Raw genomic sequence first — 16,770 nt, forward strand, 5'->3', positions numbered from 1 at the left:
GAGACTCTGGAGGAAAAAAAAAGAAGGAAAAAAAGAAAAGTGGATCAGGGATGGATAATGGGATGCAGGGAATTTGGGAAGGTGTGAGGGAAAATCCAGGGGAAATCCTTTTTTTTCCTTGGGGTGGTGGTGGCAGCATTCCCACTTTTCTTTGGGAAGGGGGGGCACTGGGAATGGGAGCTGGGGTTTTTTTTGGGGTTTTTTTGCCACCCTTGGGTGCTGCCAATCCCCCAAAAACTCATCCTGGGGTGTTCCAGTGTCCCGAAATCCCATCCTGGGGTGCTCCCAGTCCCTAAAAATACACCCTGGGGTGCTCCCAGTGCCACCTTGGGGTGCTCCCAGTTCTCCCAGTGCCCCAAAATCCCATCCTGGGCAGCTCCCAGTGCTCCCAGTGCCACCCTGGGGTGTTCCCAGTCCCTAAAAATCCACCTTGGAGTGCTCCTAGTGCCCCAAAATCCACCTTGGGCAGCTCCCAGTGCTCCCAGTGCCACCCTGGGGTGCTCCCAGTGCTCCCAGTCCAGGGCTTCACCCCAAATCCCAGGAATTTCACGGGATCCAGCCTCACCTTTGGAGGAGGAACGAGCAAATTCCAGCAGCTCCCAGGGCAGGAGATTCCCAGGATTTTGGGAATCACCCTTTGGAATTAAAAAAAAAAAAAAAAAAATTGCAGCTTTTGCTTAGTTTTATTTTGATTTTTATTTTTATCCCCCCCCTTTTTTTTTTAATTTTTAATTTTAATTTTTTTTTTTTTTGGTGTGTGTGCTTAATTTATTCAAATAGTGGCTGTATAATTTATTTTCGTAAATATATGAGAAAAGTTACTAAATGGTTAAAAATAAAAAAATAATAATAATAATAAAAAAAAAACAAACGGACTTTGCAGGCCAATCTTTCAGATTTAATGAAAAAAAAATTAATTAATAATAATAATAATATTAATAATAATGGGTTTTGATATGAACCACAAATGCACTTTTGGGTGTGTTTGGTTATTTTTTGGGGTGGTTTGTGTGTAAATATTGTATTTATAGGCATGTTTGGCCTCTTGTGGGGGATTTTAGGAACTGCTGGTGTGGAATTCCTGGATTTTGGGGGTTTTGGGGTGTTTTTTTTTTTGGGGGGTGTTTTTTTTCTCTACGGGGTCAGCCAGGAGGAGCTGACTTGGTGTTTGTAACACTCATTTTTAGCGTCGATTTTTGGGGGTTTTCTTTTTGGGGTTGTTTGGGATTTTTTTTTTTAATTTTTGCTGTGGGAAGGGAAGGGAGAAAGGGTTTGAAATAAAAATCTTGGAAATTGTTGGATGTTTTTTTGTGGTGGATTCCGAGTCCTTGACCCCCTCACAACACCTCCAGGTCCTTTTTGTCCCTTTTTTGGGGGGCATCCTTGGACCCCAAAATCCAAAATATTTGGGGTTCAGCTCTGGGTGGCCCAAAATTCCATCGGGGAGTTCTCAGTGCCCCCCAAAAATCCATCAGGAAATTCTTGGTGCCCCCCCAAAATTTAGGGAGAACCCAAAAATCCATCAGGGAGTTCTCAGTGCCCCCCAAAAATTCATGGAGAGTTCTGGGTGCCCCCTCAGGGTGCCCCAAAATCCATCAGGGATTATCCAGTGCCCCCCAAATTATTTGGGGTGCAGCTATGAGTGCCCCAAAAATCCATCAGGGGAATGGGGCAGATCTGGGGTCCCTGGGGTGGGGAGCAAGGGAAATTTGGGATCCCTGGGATGGGGAAAATGCAGATTTGGGGTCCCTGAGGCTGATTTGGGGTCCCCAGAGGCGGATTTGGGGTCCCTGGGATGGGGTGTGAGGTGGATTTGGGGTCCCTGAGGCCAGTTTGGGTTCCCTGGAGGTGGATTTGGGGGTCCCCAGGATGGGGCAGATTTGGGGATGAGGAATGGGGCAGATTTGGGGTGGGGGAAAGGCGGATTTGGGGTCCCCAGGATGGGAAGCGAGGCCGGTTTGGGTTCCCTGGAGGTGGATTTGGGGTCCCCAGAGGTGGATTTGGGGTCCCTGGGATGGGGAATGAGGTGGATTTGGGGGTCCCCAGGATGGGGCAGATTTGGGGTCCCTGGGATGGGGGAAAGGCGGATTTGGGGTCTCTGAGGCCGATTTGGGCTCCCCGCAGCCCGGGTGGAAACTTTGGGGTGGTGCCGAATGTGTGACCCCGGGAATGCTCCGGGAATTCGGGGCCCCGGGATGCGCCCACGGCACGGGAGGAGCCCGTGGGGACCGGGGCCCCCCAAAAAAAGCCGCTTTTGTCCGGCCGCCCCCGAGCGGGGCCGGAGTTTTATTTTTATCGCCTCGTTTGCAGCAGAAAGCGGCGCGGGCCGGACAAAGGCGCTTTCTTCCCGCTCCGCTGCCCCCGTCCCCGTCCCGATCCCGATCCTGATCCCGATCCTGATCCTGATCCCCATCCCCATCCCCATCCTGATCCCCATCCCGATCCTGATCCTGAGCCCGATCCCAATCCTGATCCCAATCCCGATGCTGATCCCGACACCGATCCCAATTCCCATCCTGACCCCGATCCCCATCCTGATCCCGATCCTTATCCTGACCCCAATCCTCATCCCAGTCCTGATCCTGATCCCGATCCTGGCCCTGACTCCGATCCCAATCCTGATCCCAACCCCAACTCCGATCCCGATCCCGACTCCGATCCCGATCCCAATCACGATCCCGTGAGTGGGGTCCCACCTCGGGGCCCCCCGGGACCCCCCAGTGCAGCCCCAGCCACCGCAGGGCCGGGAAGGTGGAAAATCCCCTTGGGTGGCCGGTGGTGCTCCCCAGCCCTAAATCCTGTCCCAAAATTCTGTCCCTAAATCCCATCCCTCAATCCCATCCTTAAATCCCTCCTTAAATCCCACCCGAAAATCCCATCCCAAAAACCTTTCTCTCAATCCCATCCCCAAATCCCACTCAGCAATCCCATCCCTAAATCCTACCCCAAAATCTCATCCCTCAATCCCATCCCAAAATTCCGTCCCTCAATCCCATCTCCCAAATCCCACCCCAAAATCCTATCCCTGAGCCTGGGATCGGTCCAAGGGAAACTGAGGCATGGCCTGGAACCAGGCAGGGAAACTGAGGCACGGCATGGGATCAATCCAAGGGAAACTGAGGCACATCAGGGAATCAATCCAAGGGAAACTGAGGCACGGCACGGGATCAACCCAAGGTAAACTGAGGCACATCCCAGGCCCAGGGCAGCGCAGCTGGGGCCGTGCCCGGGCACGGAGGGCGGGCGCGGTGCCCACTGTCCGGCCGAGCCGCGCCGGGTGCTGGCAGCGCCCCAGGGGTCACTGGCACTCCGAGCAAACGTTTACCCAGCCCCGAGGGCTTGGCACGGCCCCGGAGCCGCCGAGCCCCGGCCAAGGGAGGGACACCGAGGGACAGCCGAGCCCCGGCCAAGGGAGGGACACCGAGGGACAGCCGAGCCCCGGCCAGCAGGACAGGGCGCGGGGACACTGCCAGGGACATCCCCGGGGTGCCACAGCCCCGGGAAATGTGGGAGAGGGATGGAATCCGTGGATTGAGGGATGGACGGATGGATGGATGATGGATGGATGATGGATGATGGATGGATGGATGGATGGATGGATGATGGATGGATGGATGGATGGATGGATGATGGATGGATGATGGATGATGGATGGATGGATGGATGATGGATGGATGGATGATGGATGGATGATGGATGGATGGATGGATGGATGGATGGATCCATGGATGGATCCATGGATGGATCCATGGATGGATCCATGGATGGATGATGGATGAATGAATGGAATCCATGGATGGATGGATGGATGGATGGATGGATCCATGGATGGATGATGGATGGATGGATCCATGCATGGATGGAGGAGGAGGAGGGAAGCAGCAGGACGGCACCGGCAGGGTCCCGGTGGGGCCGGGCGGAGGGGAGGGAGGGGATGGCGGCGGCGGGGTCCGGGTGGGGCGGGCCGGGCCCCCTCCCGCCGCCGCTCACATGACGCCGCTCCCGGGATGCGCCGGGCGGCGCCGGGCGTGGGCGGCGGCGGCGGCGAGAGGCGGCGGCAGCGGGGCCGCACCGGGGCGCGCCGGCTCCGCCACCGGCACCGCCACCGGCACCGGCGCACCGGGTGTGGGCAGCGGGACCGGCCCATGGCCCGCGGCCGGCCCCATGGAGCAGGTAGGACCGGGACCGGGATAAGGAGCGGGACCCGGCCAGGGAGCAGCGGGACCGGGGCCGGCCGATAACCGGACGGGTCCATCACCCACGGGCGCGGTGCCGTTCCGGGGGTCCCCCACCCCCGGGGACCCCACCTGCCGCCGGGGGGACCCCACCTGCCCCCGCCGCGCTTCCCACCTGCTGCTTGCTGCCCCACCCGCCTTCCCCCGGCCCTCGGCCTCGCCCCCCGCCGCTCACGGGCAGCCCCGGCACCACCCGAGCCCCTCCGCAGCATCGCCCACCGGGGACCCTCGGCAGCGCCCCCCGAACCCCCCCAGCGCCGCCCGTGTGCCTCGCCCAGCCCAGGTGTGCCGCGGGACCCTGTCCCTGCCCCTGCCACAGCCCGGGGTGGGTCCCTCCCGCGATTTGGGGAGGGGGTTTCTGCTCGGGGAACGGGCTGGAGCCGCCGCGGGGTGTGGGAAAACCTCGGGGTTTTTTTTTTTTTGCTCCGTTTTCCCATCCCGTTATTCACCGGCCAACGCCTCCAGCCCCCGTCCCGCTCCGGCCGGGCTCTGCTGCCCCTCCCCGCCGCCCACCCGGGGCTGGGGGTCTCTCGGACCTCCCGTGCCGTGGCTCTGCGTGGACAGGACGCACCCGCACCCCCTGGGGTGGGGGTCAACCCCTCTCCACCATCCCCCTCTCAATTTTGGGGTCCAGCTCCCTCCCCGCAGCCCCCGGGGCTCTGCCTCGTGTTTCCCCCTCCTCCCCCCAGCATCGCTGGGGCTCAGCCCGGATCCCAGCGCAGGATTTGATGCCTCGTGGGTGCCCCGCACCCCCCGACCCTCGGAAAGGCTGGAGGGGGCTGGGGTGGCTCTGGGGACCCGCGCGGAGCCCCCGCTGCGGGCACACCGCGTCCCCAGCACGCAGCGAGCCCCGGCCGCACGTTGGGGGCCGCGTGCTGCCAAATCCGCCCACCCCCCCTTTCCCCCGAACCGCGGCGCGGGGGGAGCACCGCGGGTGTCCCAGCGTGGCCGTGTCACCCAGCTGGGTCACCATCGCCAACCCCGCACCCCCGGGATGTCCCCCCGCCCCACCGGCAAAACCCCCGCGCGTGGCCCGCGGGGACATCCCGGGGGTGCAGCATCCTTCCCGCTGCCGGCTGCGTTTCCCCCGCTGGAAAAAAAAAGAAATAATCCCCTCTCTTCCCACATCCAGCTGCAATGCAGAGGAGCTCCCGAGCCTTCCCTGCCGCCCTGATTGGCGGCGGCGCCTCTGGGAAGGGGCCGTGGTAATTTTAGGCCGTGAGCGGCACAGGTTGGCATGTGCCCGCGGGCACCGGGCACGGCCCGGAGGCTCCGCCAGCGCCGCCCGCCGCTCTCCCTCCTCCGGGAGGAGCGGCACCCACAGCCCGCGGCAGCCGGGGATGCTGCGCGGAGCCCGGGGCACCCCAAATCCATCCCCGCAGCATCGCGGCCCCTCCCTGATGTGCGAGGAGCACGTAAGTCCTCGGTGCCCCCCGGGATTCCCGGCCGCTCCCCCCGTGTCCCCGGTGCCGTTGATCCCCACGGGGCTCGGGGCTGTAACCCTTTCGTGTGGCCGCCCGCTCGCTCAAAATGGCTTCGTGCTGCTGCTGCCGCCCCGGGGAACGGGAGCTGCCGGCTGGAAGCGCCTGCCTGGAACCGGGAGGGCGCTGGGAAATGAGGGGGGGACACCCGGCGAGACCCCACCCCAGCGGGGCACCCACGCCACCCCCGGGTCACTCTCCGCGCCCCGCCCCGATTCCGCAGATCCCCCCCACCCCATCCCCAACCTCCTCCCCGCTCCCGCTTTTCTTTCCTTCATTTTAATTCCCGGGATTCGGTTCGAACCCGTTTTCCACCGGGCTGGGTTCGCCTCTCGCTGCCTTTGTCTGCGGCGAGGCAGCGGCTCCGCGGGGAGCGGCGGGCGGGGGGGCTCCTGCTGCCCCCCAAAACCGCCGGGATTTGGGGTGGGGGGCTCCGGGAGCGACGGATCGGCCCCAGCGAGGGCGGCGGGGTGGGCAGCGGGAGGGAGGCAGGGCGGTGATTTTCGGGTGGATGGGCACGGAATGGGGCGTGGGGAGCCTTGGCAGGTGCGTGGGGACACGGGTGGGGCTCGGCAGACAAAGAACGGGAATTCTTTGGGGTGGGGAGGGACATCTGGGGGGCGTGGTGGCACCCCAGCCTTGGGGACACCTGTGGGGAGAGTGCCCAGGGGTGGGGATGGGATTTGGGGGGGTCTCCTGGAGCCTCTGCACCCCAGGATGGGGCTCGGCCCTCGCCGTGTCCTTGTCGCTGACCTCGTGCGAGGGTCAGTCCCTGTCCCCGCAGGGTCAGTGCCACACGGCCAGCGCAGCTTGTGTCACCTCCTGGGTGGCACTGGGGACACCAAGAGGGGACTCAGAGTGCCGGGAGCCACAGCAGCGTCCTGCCGGGGGTGTCGCAGGAGATCTGGGGTCCCTGGAGTGGGGAGAGAGGCAAATTTGGGATCCCTGGGATGGGGGAAAAGGTGGATTTGGGGTGTCACAGGAATGGGGCAGATCTGGGGTCCCTGGAGTGGGGAGAGAGGGAAATTTGGGATCTGTGGGGTGTCACAGGAATGGGGCAGATCTGGGGTCCCTGGAATGAGGAGAGAGGCAAATTTGGGATCCCTGGGATGGGGGAAAAGGCGGATTTGGGGTCTCAAGGATGGGGAGTGAGGCCGGTTCGAGGAGCGGGGTCAGTCCCTGTCCCCGCAGGGTGAGTGCCACACGGCCAGCGCAGCTTGTGTCACCTCCTGGGTGGCACCGGGGACACCAAGAGGGGACTCAGAGTGCCGGGAGCCACAGCAGTGTCCTGCCGGGGGTATCGCAGGCCAGACGTGGCCGTGTGTCCCCTCGTGGGGGACGCAGCGAGAGGGACCCCGAGGAGTGGCACTGCCGGGAGGGGACAGGAGCGGGTGGCACAGTTTTCTCTGGGGAGGGACGGACGCGGGTCAGGTTGGCCCTCGGTGCCACAGCCAGCCGGAGGGGACATTTCCCACTCGAGGGTGGCCAGCGGTGGTGGCCAGAGCCGCGTGGGCAGAGGGCAGCCGTGGGCACATCCCGCCTGGCACATCCCAGGGAGGTGTCCCACGGATGGGACAGCAGACAGGGACGTGTCCCCCGATATCTGGTGACATTTGGTCTCCCCCCACCGTGTGTCCCTCAGTTGTGGGGTGGGGGTGTCCAGTTGTCCCCTGTGGGGAGCAAATCCCATCGCTCCCATCCCGCTGTTTGTCCCCTCCTGCTTCCCGAGGCCGGGCAGGGGCCAGCGGTGGTGGCACTGTCCCCCCTGTGTCCCCTCAACGCTGGCACCCACATTTCCAGAGGGAAAACCCACCCATCCCACCCCTGTGGGTGGTACCAGGGTGGCACCACCGCTGTCCATCCCCGTTTTCTGTGTGTCCTTTGTGGTGCCACCCCTGCGTTCCCCGGGATGTCCCTTCGCTGTCCCCTGCCCATCCCGGGGTGACAAATGTGGCAGCTGCCACCCGAGAGCGGCTCCGGCGCCCGTGGGCTCCGGCCAGCCCCGAATTCCGGCGGGGAATGTCCCGGGGGGCCGCGCCCGCTGCGGAGCCCGCGGGAAGTTGTTGTGGGCACGGGAGTTCCTTCACGGTGCCACGGAAAAGTCGCGCTGGGCAGCCGCGGGGTGGCACGGGCTGGCAGTGCCGGGAATGTGGGTTGGCACGGGCTGGCATTCCCGGGAATGTGGGTTGGCAGGGGCTGGCAGTGCCGGGAATGCTGCATGGCATGGGCTGGCATTCCCGGGAATGTGGATTGGCACGGGCTGGCATTCCTGGAATGCGGGGTGACACAGGCTGGCATTCCCGGGAATGTGGATTGGCACGGGCTGGCATTCCTGGAATTGCGGGTGGCACGGGCTGGCATTCCCGGGAATGTGGGTTGGCACGGGCTGGCATTCCCAGGAATGTGGGTTGGCACGGGCTGGCATTCCTGGAATTGCAGGGTGGCACGGGCTGGCGTTCCCGGGAATGTGGATTGGCACGGGCTGGCATTCCCAGGAATGTGGATTGGCACGGGCTGGCATTCCCGGGAATGCTGCATGGCACGGGCTGGCATTCCCGGGGGCATGCCTGGGACAGAGAGGGGACAGAGAGGGGACAATGCCACCCGCCAGCAGCGGGGGAGGCATCTCGGGGTGCTGTGGGGGGCTAACGGGAGGTGACCCCGCTGTGCCCTGCCCTGGGCTCGTGTGCCACCAGCCTGGGCCCTGCTGGCTCCAGCCCTGGCACTGTGGTGGCTCTGTCCCCTCCCTGCCGTGTCCCTGTGTCCCCAAGGCTTGTGGTGGCCGTCGTTCCTCCCGGTTCTCTTCACCTCCTCCCTCTTCCCTGTCGCACGTGCCTCAGTTTCCCTCCCGAAATCGCCCCCCACGCCACCCCAGGGCCGGTGCTGGGTCCTGGCTGTCCCCACCCCTCTGTCCCCATCCCTCTGTCCCCATCCCTGTCCCCATCCCTCTGTCCCCATCCCTCTGTCCCTATCCTGGCTGTCCCCATCCCTCTGTCCCCATCCCTCTGTCCCCATCCCTGTCCCCATCCCTCTGTCCCCATCCCTGTCCGCATCCCTGTCCCCATCCCTCTGTCCCCATCCCTCTGTCCCCATCCCTGTCCCCACCCCTCTGTCCCCATTCCGGATGTCCCCATCCCTCTGTCCCCATCCCTCTGTCCCCATCCCTCTGTCCCCATCCCTGTCCCCATGCCTCTGTCCTGGCTGTCCCCTGGGTGACACAGCCCTGTCCCCATCCCCATCCTGGGTGTCCCAAGTCCCTGCCTGGCCTGGTCCCTTGCCTGGTCCTGGTCCCTGGGATTGTCCCCTGCCCACCCTCGGTGTCCCCATCCCCACCCTGGGTGTCCAATGCCCATCCCGGGTGTCCCACTCCTGTCCCGGTCCCCTGTGCCCTGTCCTGGTCCCTGGATGTCCCCCCCTGTTCCTGGGGGTCCCTTGTCCATCCCTGGTGCCAGCTCGGTACCGATTCCCGCTGTCCCGGTGTTGGTGCCGGTCCCCGTTCCCCCCCCGCTGTCCCGGTGCCGGTTCAGCCATCCCGGTGCCGGTTCTGCCGTCCCGGTGCCACTTTGCTGTCCCGGTGCCGGTTCCGCCGTCCCGGTGCCGGTTCCTGTTCCCCTCCCGCCATCCCGGTGCCGGTTCCGCCGTCCCGGTGCCACCTCGCTGTCCCGGTGCCGGTTCCGCCGTCCCGGTACCGGTTCCCGTTCCCCCCCCGCCGTCCCGGTGCCGGTTCCACTGTCCCGGTACCGGTTCCCGTTCCCCCCCGCCGTCCCGGTGCCGGTGCCGTGCCGGTCCCTCCCGCCGGCCGGGCCGTACCGAGCCGCCCCGCGCCCCGCCCGCCGCCGCGGGCACCCGGAGGAGGCGGAGCCGCGACCGGGGCCGGGGCCGGGGCCGGCCCAGCCCGAGCCGAGCCGTGCGGAGCCGAGCCGGACCGCACCGAGCGGGGCCGGGCCGGGCCGAACCGAACGGGAGCGCTCCGTGCGGGGCCGCACCGGGCAGCGGCGGGCGGGGCCGTGCCGAACCGAGCCGTGCGGAGCCGGGCCGGGCCGAACCGAGCCCGCCGCGCCCCGATGAATGGGATCGCCTTCTGCCTGGTCGGGATCCCGCCGTCCGCCCCCGCGGTGAGCGAACCGGGGACACCGGCGACACCGGGGACACCGGAGCAGGGACTGGGAGCGGCGCTGGGGGATACTGGGCGGACTGGGGAGGGGGTGGGCTCGGGGAAACGGGGCTGGGAGGAACTGGGGGATACTGGGCGGACTGGGGAATAGGGGCTGGGAGGAAATGGAGCCGCTGGCTGAGCTGGAGCTTTGGAGGAATAAGGACTGGGCGAACTGGGAGCTACTGGGAGAGGCGTGGGGCCGGGACTGGGAGCGCTGGGATGGCGCCGAGCTCTGGCAGAGGGTGTTGGGTGATGCCCCTCGGGGACACGAGCGGGACCGAGCCGGTGCCCGGGGCTGGGCCGTGGGTCAGGCCCGGCGGCACCGGGGGATGTCCGGTCCCCCTCGCCACGCCACAGGCGTTGGTGGCCGCGGTGGCCTCCGTGGCAGGGCGGAGGGGTTGCGGCGCTTGGATCCGGTCCCGGAGCCGAGGGGGAGACCCCGGGAAGGAGCTGCCCCTTCCCGGTTGGAGCCCCACGGGCACCCACGCACTTCCTCCGAAACTCCCGTGGGGCTCCGGCGGATCCATCGCCGCCAGCGTGCCCAGGAACCCCTGGAGATCAAATCCATCCCCCCGCCCCAACCCCGAGCAGCCCCCCGGGATTTGCTGAGCCGCGGGCGGGCACCGGCATCGCCCGGTGGGCGATTCCCGAATGCCGGTGGTGCCAAGGAAGGCCAGCCCAGCCCAGCTCTGGCTGAATCCCCATTTCCTGCCCGTTCCATGCCAAATCCCGGCGAAACCTTGGCGTGGGGATGAGGACAGAGCTGGGGGGGACATGCCCGGGGGGTCTGGTGGCCGTGGGGACCCCGCGGTGTTGGGACTGGCACGTCCTGGCCCCAGAGATATCCCAAAAAACATCCCCCCCGAAATTCGTCCTGGCAGAACAAACCCTTCAAAAATCCCTTTAAGCCGAGTTTTGGTGCCAAAAATCTCGGTTTCATTTTCGGCCACCCCAACCCCACAACTTGGAGGCAGAAAAGGAGAAAACGCCCCCCCCCCAAAAAAAAAAAAAAAACAAACCCAAAAAACCCTATAAAACACCCCAAAATTCGTCTTGGCAGAGAAAACCTTCTTTTTTGGAACTCGGCTTCCTCGGCCCCGGCCATGGGGGTAATTAACCGGCCTGAAAGGATTAATTGGGGGTGCGGAGCAGCTGAGCATTAATCACGGTTCCTCCTCGGACCCGTCCCTGCTTACCCGCTCGCAATTTTGGGATGGGAGTGGGGGTGCGAGTCTTTAAATCGGCTTTTCTGCCGCGTTTTGGGGTGAAATGGGCCCTCCTGGGGGACAGCACCCGGGGCAAGGCTCAGGTGGGGGATTTGGGGGGATTTGGGGGGATTTGGGGGGATTTGGGGTAACTTTGGAGGGGTTCATTTCCCACCACGTGTGGGGATGAAGCTTTTTGCCATCCTCCCGTGAGGATTTCGTGCTGTGCCAGCAGAAATCCCGCCCGGTGGCCACCCCCAGAGCATGGCAGGGACGGTGTCCCACTGTCCCCAAAGCCCCCAGCCCTTCATGGCTCCTGCCCCCAACCCCTTTTTGCCGTCTCTGCTTTACAAATTGAATTTCTTAACGCCTTTTTATTATTATTAATTTTTTTTTCTCCCCCCACCTCTCCTCCTCCTTTCTCTCTGAACCCTGAACTTGAAAGACAGGAAAAGCCTGTGCTCGGGGCTGCTGCCGCAATCCCGCCTCGCCAGCGCGAAACCTGGCACGGGCACCGGGCTGGGCCGCGCCGTGCCACCCTGGGGTCCCGCTGTGCCGCCCTGGGGTCCCACTGGTCACCCCGAGGTCCTGCTGTGCCAACCTGGGGTCCCGCTGTGCCACCCTGGGGTCCCTCTGGTCACCCCTGGGTCCCGCTGTGCCACCCTGGGGTCCTGCTGGTCACCCCTGGGTCCTGCTGTGCCACCCCTGGGTCCCATTGTGCCACCCCTGGGTCCCGCTGTGCCACCCTGGGGTCCCGCTGTGCCACCCTGGGTCCCACTGTGCCACCCCTGGGTCCCGCTGTGCCACCCTGGGGTCCCTCTGGTCACCCCTGGGTCCCTCTGGTCACCCCTGGGTTCCGCTGTGCCACCCTGAGGTCCCGCTGTGCCACCCCAAGGTCCCGCTGTGCCACCCTGGGCTTGTGGCAGCCCTGGCTGTGGGGGCTCTGTGACCTCTGTGGTTTAACATCAGGGTCAGCTGCCAGGCCGGGCGATATTTGGGGCTTGGGGGGTTTGGGGGCTTTGGGTTTGGGGATTTTAGGTTTTGGGAATGAGGGTTTGGGGACTGAAAGTTTGGGGGTTTGGGGGTTTGGGTTTGGGGACCGAAAGTTTGGGGAGTTTGGGTTTAGGGACTTTGGCATGAGGACTGTGGGTTTGGGGGCTTTGGGGATTTTAGGTTTGGGGACTGTGGATTTGGGGACTTTGGGTCTGGGGACTTTGGATTTGGGGACTGGGGGTTTGGGGACTTTGGGTTTGAGGACTTTGAGTTTGGGGACTGGGGGTTTGGGGACTGGATTTGGGGACTTTGGGCATTTTAGGTTTGGGGACTTTGGCATGGGGACTGTGGGTTTGGGGACTTTGGGTTTGGGGACTTTGGGTTTAGGGACTGGATTTGGGGACTTGGAGGATTTTAGGTTTGGGGACTTTGGCATAAGGACTTTGGGTTTGGGGACTTTGTCCTGGGGGGCAGCTCGGGTTGTGGGGATGCTGAGTGTGGGCCCAGCTCCAAACTGGGATTTGGAGCCTCTCCCCAGTTCACAGGAGCCGCTGACTGGGAGAAAACCCAGGGGGACGAGGGGGGGCTGTCCTGGGAAGCCACCGAGCCCCGGCGTGGCCTTTTATTCTCATTAAAAGGGGAAAAAACAGGATTAGGTTTCACCTCGGTGCCGTCCCATTAATAAACCAAGTTTGTCTTCGGCGAGGCGGCGAGGCCTGATTGAAAAAGGAATGGAGAGAGATGACCTATTTTAAGCTCTCAAGTTGGAAAATATCGACCTGGCTGCCTCCAGCCTGCCAGCGGCGGGGCCGGCTGTGCCAGCTGGGCCACAGCGCGCTCCCAAACCGCTCCCGGGTATCCCAAAACCCGCCCGGGTATCCCAAAACATGCCTGGATATCCCCAAACCTGCCTGGATATCCCCAAACCTGCCTGGTTATCCCAAAACCTGCCTGGTTATCCCCAAACCTGCCTGGTTATCCCAAAACCTGCCTGGTTATCCCCAAACCTGCCTGGATATCCCCAAACCTGCCTGGTAATCCCAAATACTGCCTGGATATCCCCAAACCTGCCTGGATATCCCAAAACATGCCTGGTTATCCCAAAACCCAGCTTGGTTATCCCAAAACCCGTCTAGTTAGCCTGAAACCCTTCTGGATATCCCAAACCCCACCTGGCTCTCCCAAAACCCTCCTGGTTATCCCAAAACCCTCCCGGATATCCCAAAACCCTCCCGGATATCCCAAAGCCCTCCTGGTTATCCCAAACCCTCCTGGTTATCCCAAAACCTGTCTAGTTATCCCAAAACCTGTCTAGTTATCCAAAAACCCACCCGGCTCTCCCAAAACCCACCTGGCTCTCCCAAAACCCAGCTTGGTTATCCCAAATCCTCCTGGATATCCCAAAACCCTCCCGGATATCCCAAAACCTAGTTTAGTTATCCCAAAAACCCGCTCGGCTCTCCCAAAGCCTACCTGGCTCTCCCAAATCCTGCTTGGTTATCCCAAAACCTGTCTAGTTATCCCAAAACCCGCCCGACTCCCCCAAAACCCGCCTGACTCTCCCAAAACCCACTCAGCTACCCCAAAACCTGCCTGGCTATTCCAAAACCAGCCTGGCTCTCCCAAATCCTGCGTGGTTATCCCAAAACTCACCTGGTTATCCCAAAACCTGTCTCGTTATCCCAAAACCCGCCTGACTCTCCCAAAACCCGCCTGACTCTCCCAAAACCCACTCAGCTACCCCAAAACCTGCCTGGCTCCCCCCAAACCCGCCCGACTCTCCCAAAACCCACTCAGCTACCCCAAAACCCACTCAGCCACCCCAAAACCTGCCTGGCTCCCCAGAACCCGCCCGGCTCAGGATGCCCCAGGTGGCTCCTTCAAAGGCGCCGCCGAGCTCCTGCCCGGAGCTCCTGGCGCGGTCGCCTCCTTTCTCTGCGGCGACTTCTCCCAGGAGTTCATTAACTCCTCGCTAATTGCCAGCCCGGGCACACCTCGGCGTGGCACAAGAGCCGCGGGCCGGCAGCGCGGTGCCACCGCGGCCGCGCCGGGGATGGGTCACGTTCCCCACGGGTTCGGTGTCGCCAGGGATGGGGAGAGGTTTTTGGGGTGGTTTTAGGAGTGGTTTTAGGGTGTCGGGGTGTGGTTGGACCCAGATTTTGGGGGTGAAGCTGGAGCTGGGCTGGCTTTGGGGAAGAGAGGGTGGGTTGTCCCAAAGTGACCAAAATGAGGCAGTGGTGGACGTGGGGATGGGACCTGGTGGCCATGGGGATGAAGCCTGGTGACAACAGGGATGACCCTGGTGACCATGGGGATGGGACCTGGTGGCCATGGTGGAAATAGCCTTGGTGGCCATGGGGATGGGACCTGGTGGCCATGGGGATGGAGCCTGGTGGCCATGGGGATGGCCCTGGTGTCTGTGGGGTGGCTCTGGTGACCATGAAGTGGCCCTGGTGACCATGGGGTGGCCTGGTGACCATGGGGATGGAGCCTGGTGGCCATGGGGATGGCCCTGGTGTCTGTGGGGTAGCTGTGGTGACCATGGGGATGGAGTCTGATGTCCATGAGAGCCTTGGTGGCCATGGAGATGGGACCTGGTGGCCATGAGGATGGCTCTGGTGTCTGTGGGGTGGCTCTGGTGACCATGGGGATGGAACCTGGTGGCTGTGGGGATGGCCCTGGTGTCTATGAGATGGCCCTGGTGACCATGGGGTGGCCCTGGTGACCATGGGGAGGGATGGAGCCTGGTGACCATGGGGATGGAGTCTGGTGACCATTGGGACAGCCCTGGTGACAGTGGGGACAGACCCTGCACTCACCCCGGGTGGAATCCCTTTTCCAACCACAGCAGGAAGGATTTGGGATCCCAGGCGCCATCCCAGGGTAGGGAACCGGCTCCTGCCACAGCCCTGAGCCCCAGACCCATGTCCCTTCAGTGCCCAACCAGGTCCCCATCGCCCCTCTGGTCACCCAGCACCGCTGGCACCCCCCGACCTGTCACCGCACACCGCGGGGTGCCCACGGTGACCGTGTCCCCCCCACCATCCCCCGAGGGCCACAGAGGGTCCCTTGATGGGGCCGAGCGCGTGGGGCAGCGCCGGGGCGGGTGGGCCAGAGCTCGGTGGCTCCGGGGGACAATCGGGCCATTGTGGCACATAGTGGCTCTTTTCTCTCTCTGTGCCGCGCCGGGCGGGGGCCGCGCTGCGGTGCCAGCGCTTTTCAGGGCCCGGCCTGGTCCCCAGCGGGGCTGGCGGTGACTGGTGTGGCAGCAGGGGCTGGACATCCATGTCCCCGAGCCGGGGAGGGGACACGCACTGGATGGTGGGGCTGATGGACGCGTGTGGGCTGAGGAAAAAATGTTGGGCTGCTCCTAATCCCGGGAAAACGGAGCTCGGTGTCCCCAAAGATGTGTCCCCAAGGCGGGGAAGTGACACGGACTCGATTTTGGGGGCTGATGGATGCGTGTGGGCTGAGGAAAAAATGTTGGGCTGCTCCTGATCCCGGGAAAACGGAGCTCGGTGTCCCCAAAGATGTGTCCCCAAAGCCACCTCCTGTCCGCGCTGTGGCCGGGGGGAGCTCAGCACCGCTTTTGGCTCCTTATTTCCACCATCCCTCAGTGGGATTTGTCCCTCAGCTATCACCCCAAAAGTGTCCCTCACATCTGTAGGGGGGTTCCCCCCACTTCAGGCCCCCCATTTTTGAACGGGCAGGGGCTGGGAGGAGCTGCAGCCTCCCCCTGACCTCTCTGGCTCGGATTTTCCGCCGCGGAGGAGCGGCAGCGGAGCGCAAGGTGCCTCTCGGAGCCGCCCGGAGAGGAAATGGCTCATTGTTAGCCCGGCTGAAAAAAACAAAAAAAAAGCCAAGAGACCCAAAAAACCGGCCCTAATGAGGCCAGCTTCTATTTGAGGGTTTCCATGGGAAAAACAGGAAACGGGATCCTGTTACTTTTCTAGGGCCCGCTGCCGATAACGCGGTTTTTAGGATGGGGAAGAGGAGGAGGAGGAGCTGGTGATGAAGGCAGCCCCAGCATGGCCTTGGTGGTCGCGCTTCCTCCCGGGCTGGGAGGTGAAAATTCCTCCTTGGAGCGGCTCTGGCTCCGCGGTTCCCGTTTTTGTGCGGTGTCCCCAACCTTCTGGCCCCGGGTGTTGGGGACAATCCGGGTCCCATCCCGGGCTGAGCGCAGGCTCCGTCCCCACTGTCACCAGGGCTGTGGTGACACCCATTCCCAGCGGGACCCAGCTGCGTGGCATTGGGCTGGGGGCATCCCTGGAGCATGCGACCCCCCCAATTTAAAATCCCCGCTGAGCTGCAAAGCTCCTCGGCCAGCCCCGGCCTGAGTTAAAGGGAATTAAATCGCTTTCGAGTCAAAGAGAATTAAATCGCTTTCTCCCGCCGATCCCTAATCCCGGAGCCCGCGGCACGGCCCGGGGGGGATGCCAGGATGCTCCCGGCGTTGTCACCTGTCCCCACCCCCGTTCCGATGTCACTTCACCCCCTTCCCCCGCCTCAGGTCCCCATCTCGGAGCATCCCCACCCTGCCCAGGGCGCGGGCAGCTCCTGCCTGCAGGAAAACATCGATTTCGGCTCTTTTTGGGGGTGCATCCCCTCCTCAAACGCTGCCTGCGACCCACCGAGGGCGTGGGGCACCCCCGACCCCTTTCCCCATCGCAGTGTTGCCATAAAAGGCCCGGAATTGGGTT

At 63.2% G+C, this 16,770-nt stretch overlaps 1 protein-coding gene across 3 annotated transcripts in view; it reads left to right on the top strand.

Moving 5' to 3' along the window:
* The first annotated feature begins 3,996 nt into the window (after positions 1 to 3,996).
* Positions 3,997 to 16,770, top strand: part of ARHGAP23 (Rho GTPase activating protein 23) — a 41,117-nt gene continuing 28,343 nt past the window's right edge. The window contains exon 1 of one of the 3 annotated variants that reach the window (XM_041721434.2): positions 3,997 to 4,173. In XM_041721434.2, coding sequence (XP_041577368.2) covers positions 4,165 to 4,173 — 9 coding nt within the window. In that variant the 5' untranslated portion in view covers positions 3,997 to 4,164. Of the gene's footprint in view, positions 4,174 to 5,521; positions 5,651 to 9,576; positions 9,832 to 16,770 lie in introns of those variants that run through there. The other 2 variants (XM_041721432.2, XM_041721433.2) reach the window with 2 other exon arrangements.

The sequence above is a fragment of the Taeniopygia guttata genome, chromosome 27 (genome assembly GCF_048771995.1).
Source record: "Taeniopygia guttata chromosome 27, bTaeGut7.mat, whole genome shotgun sequence".
NCBI classification, from domain to species: Eukaryota; Metazoa; Chordata; class Aves; order Passeriformes; family Estrildidae; genus Taeniopygia; species Taeniopygia guttata.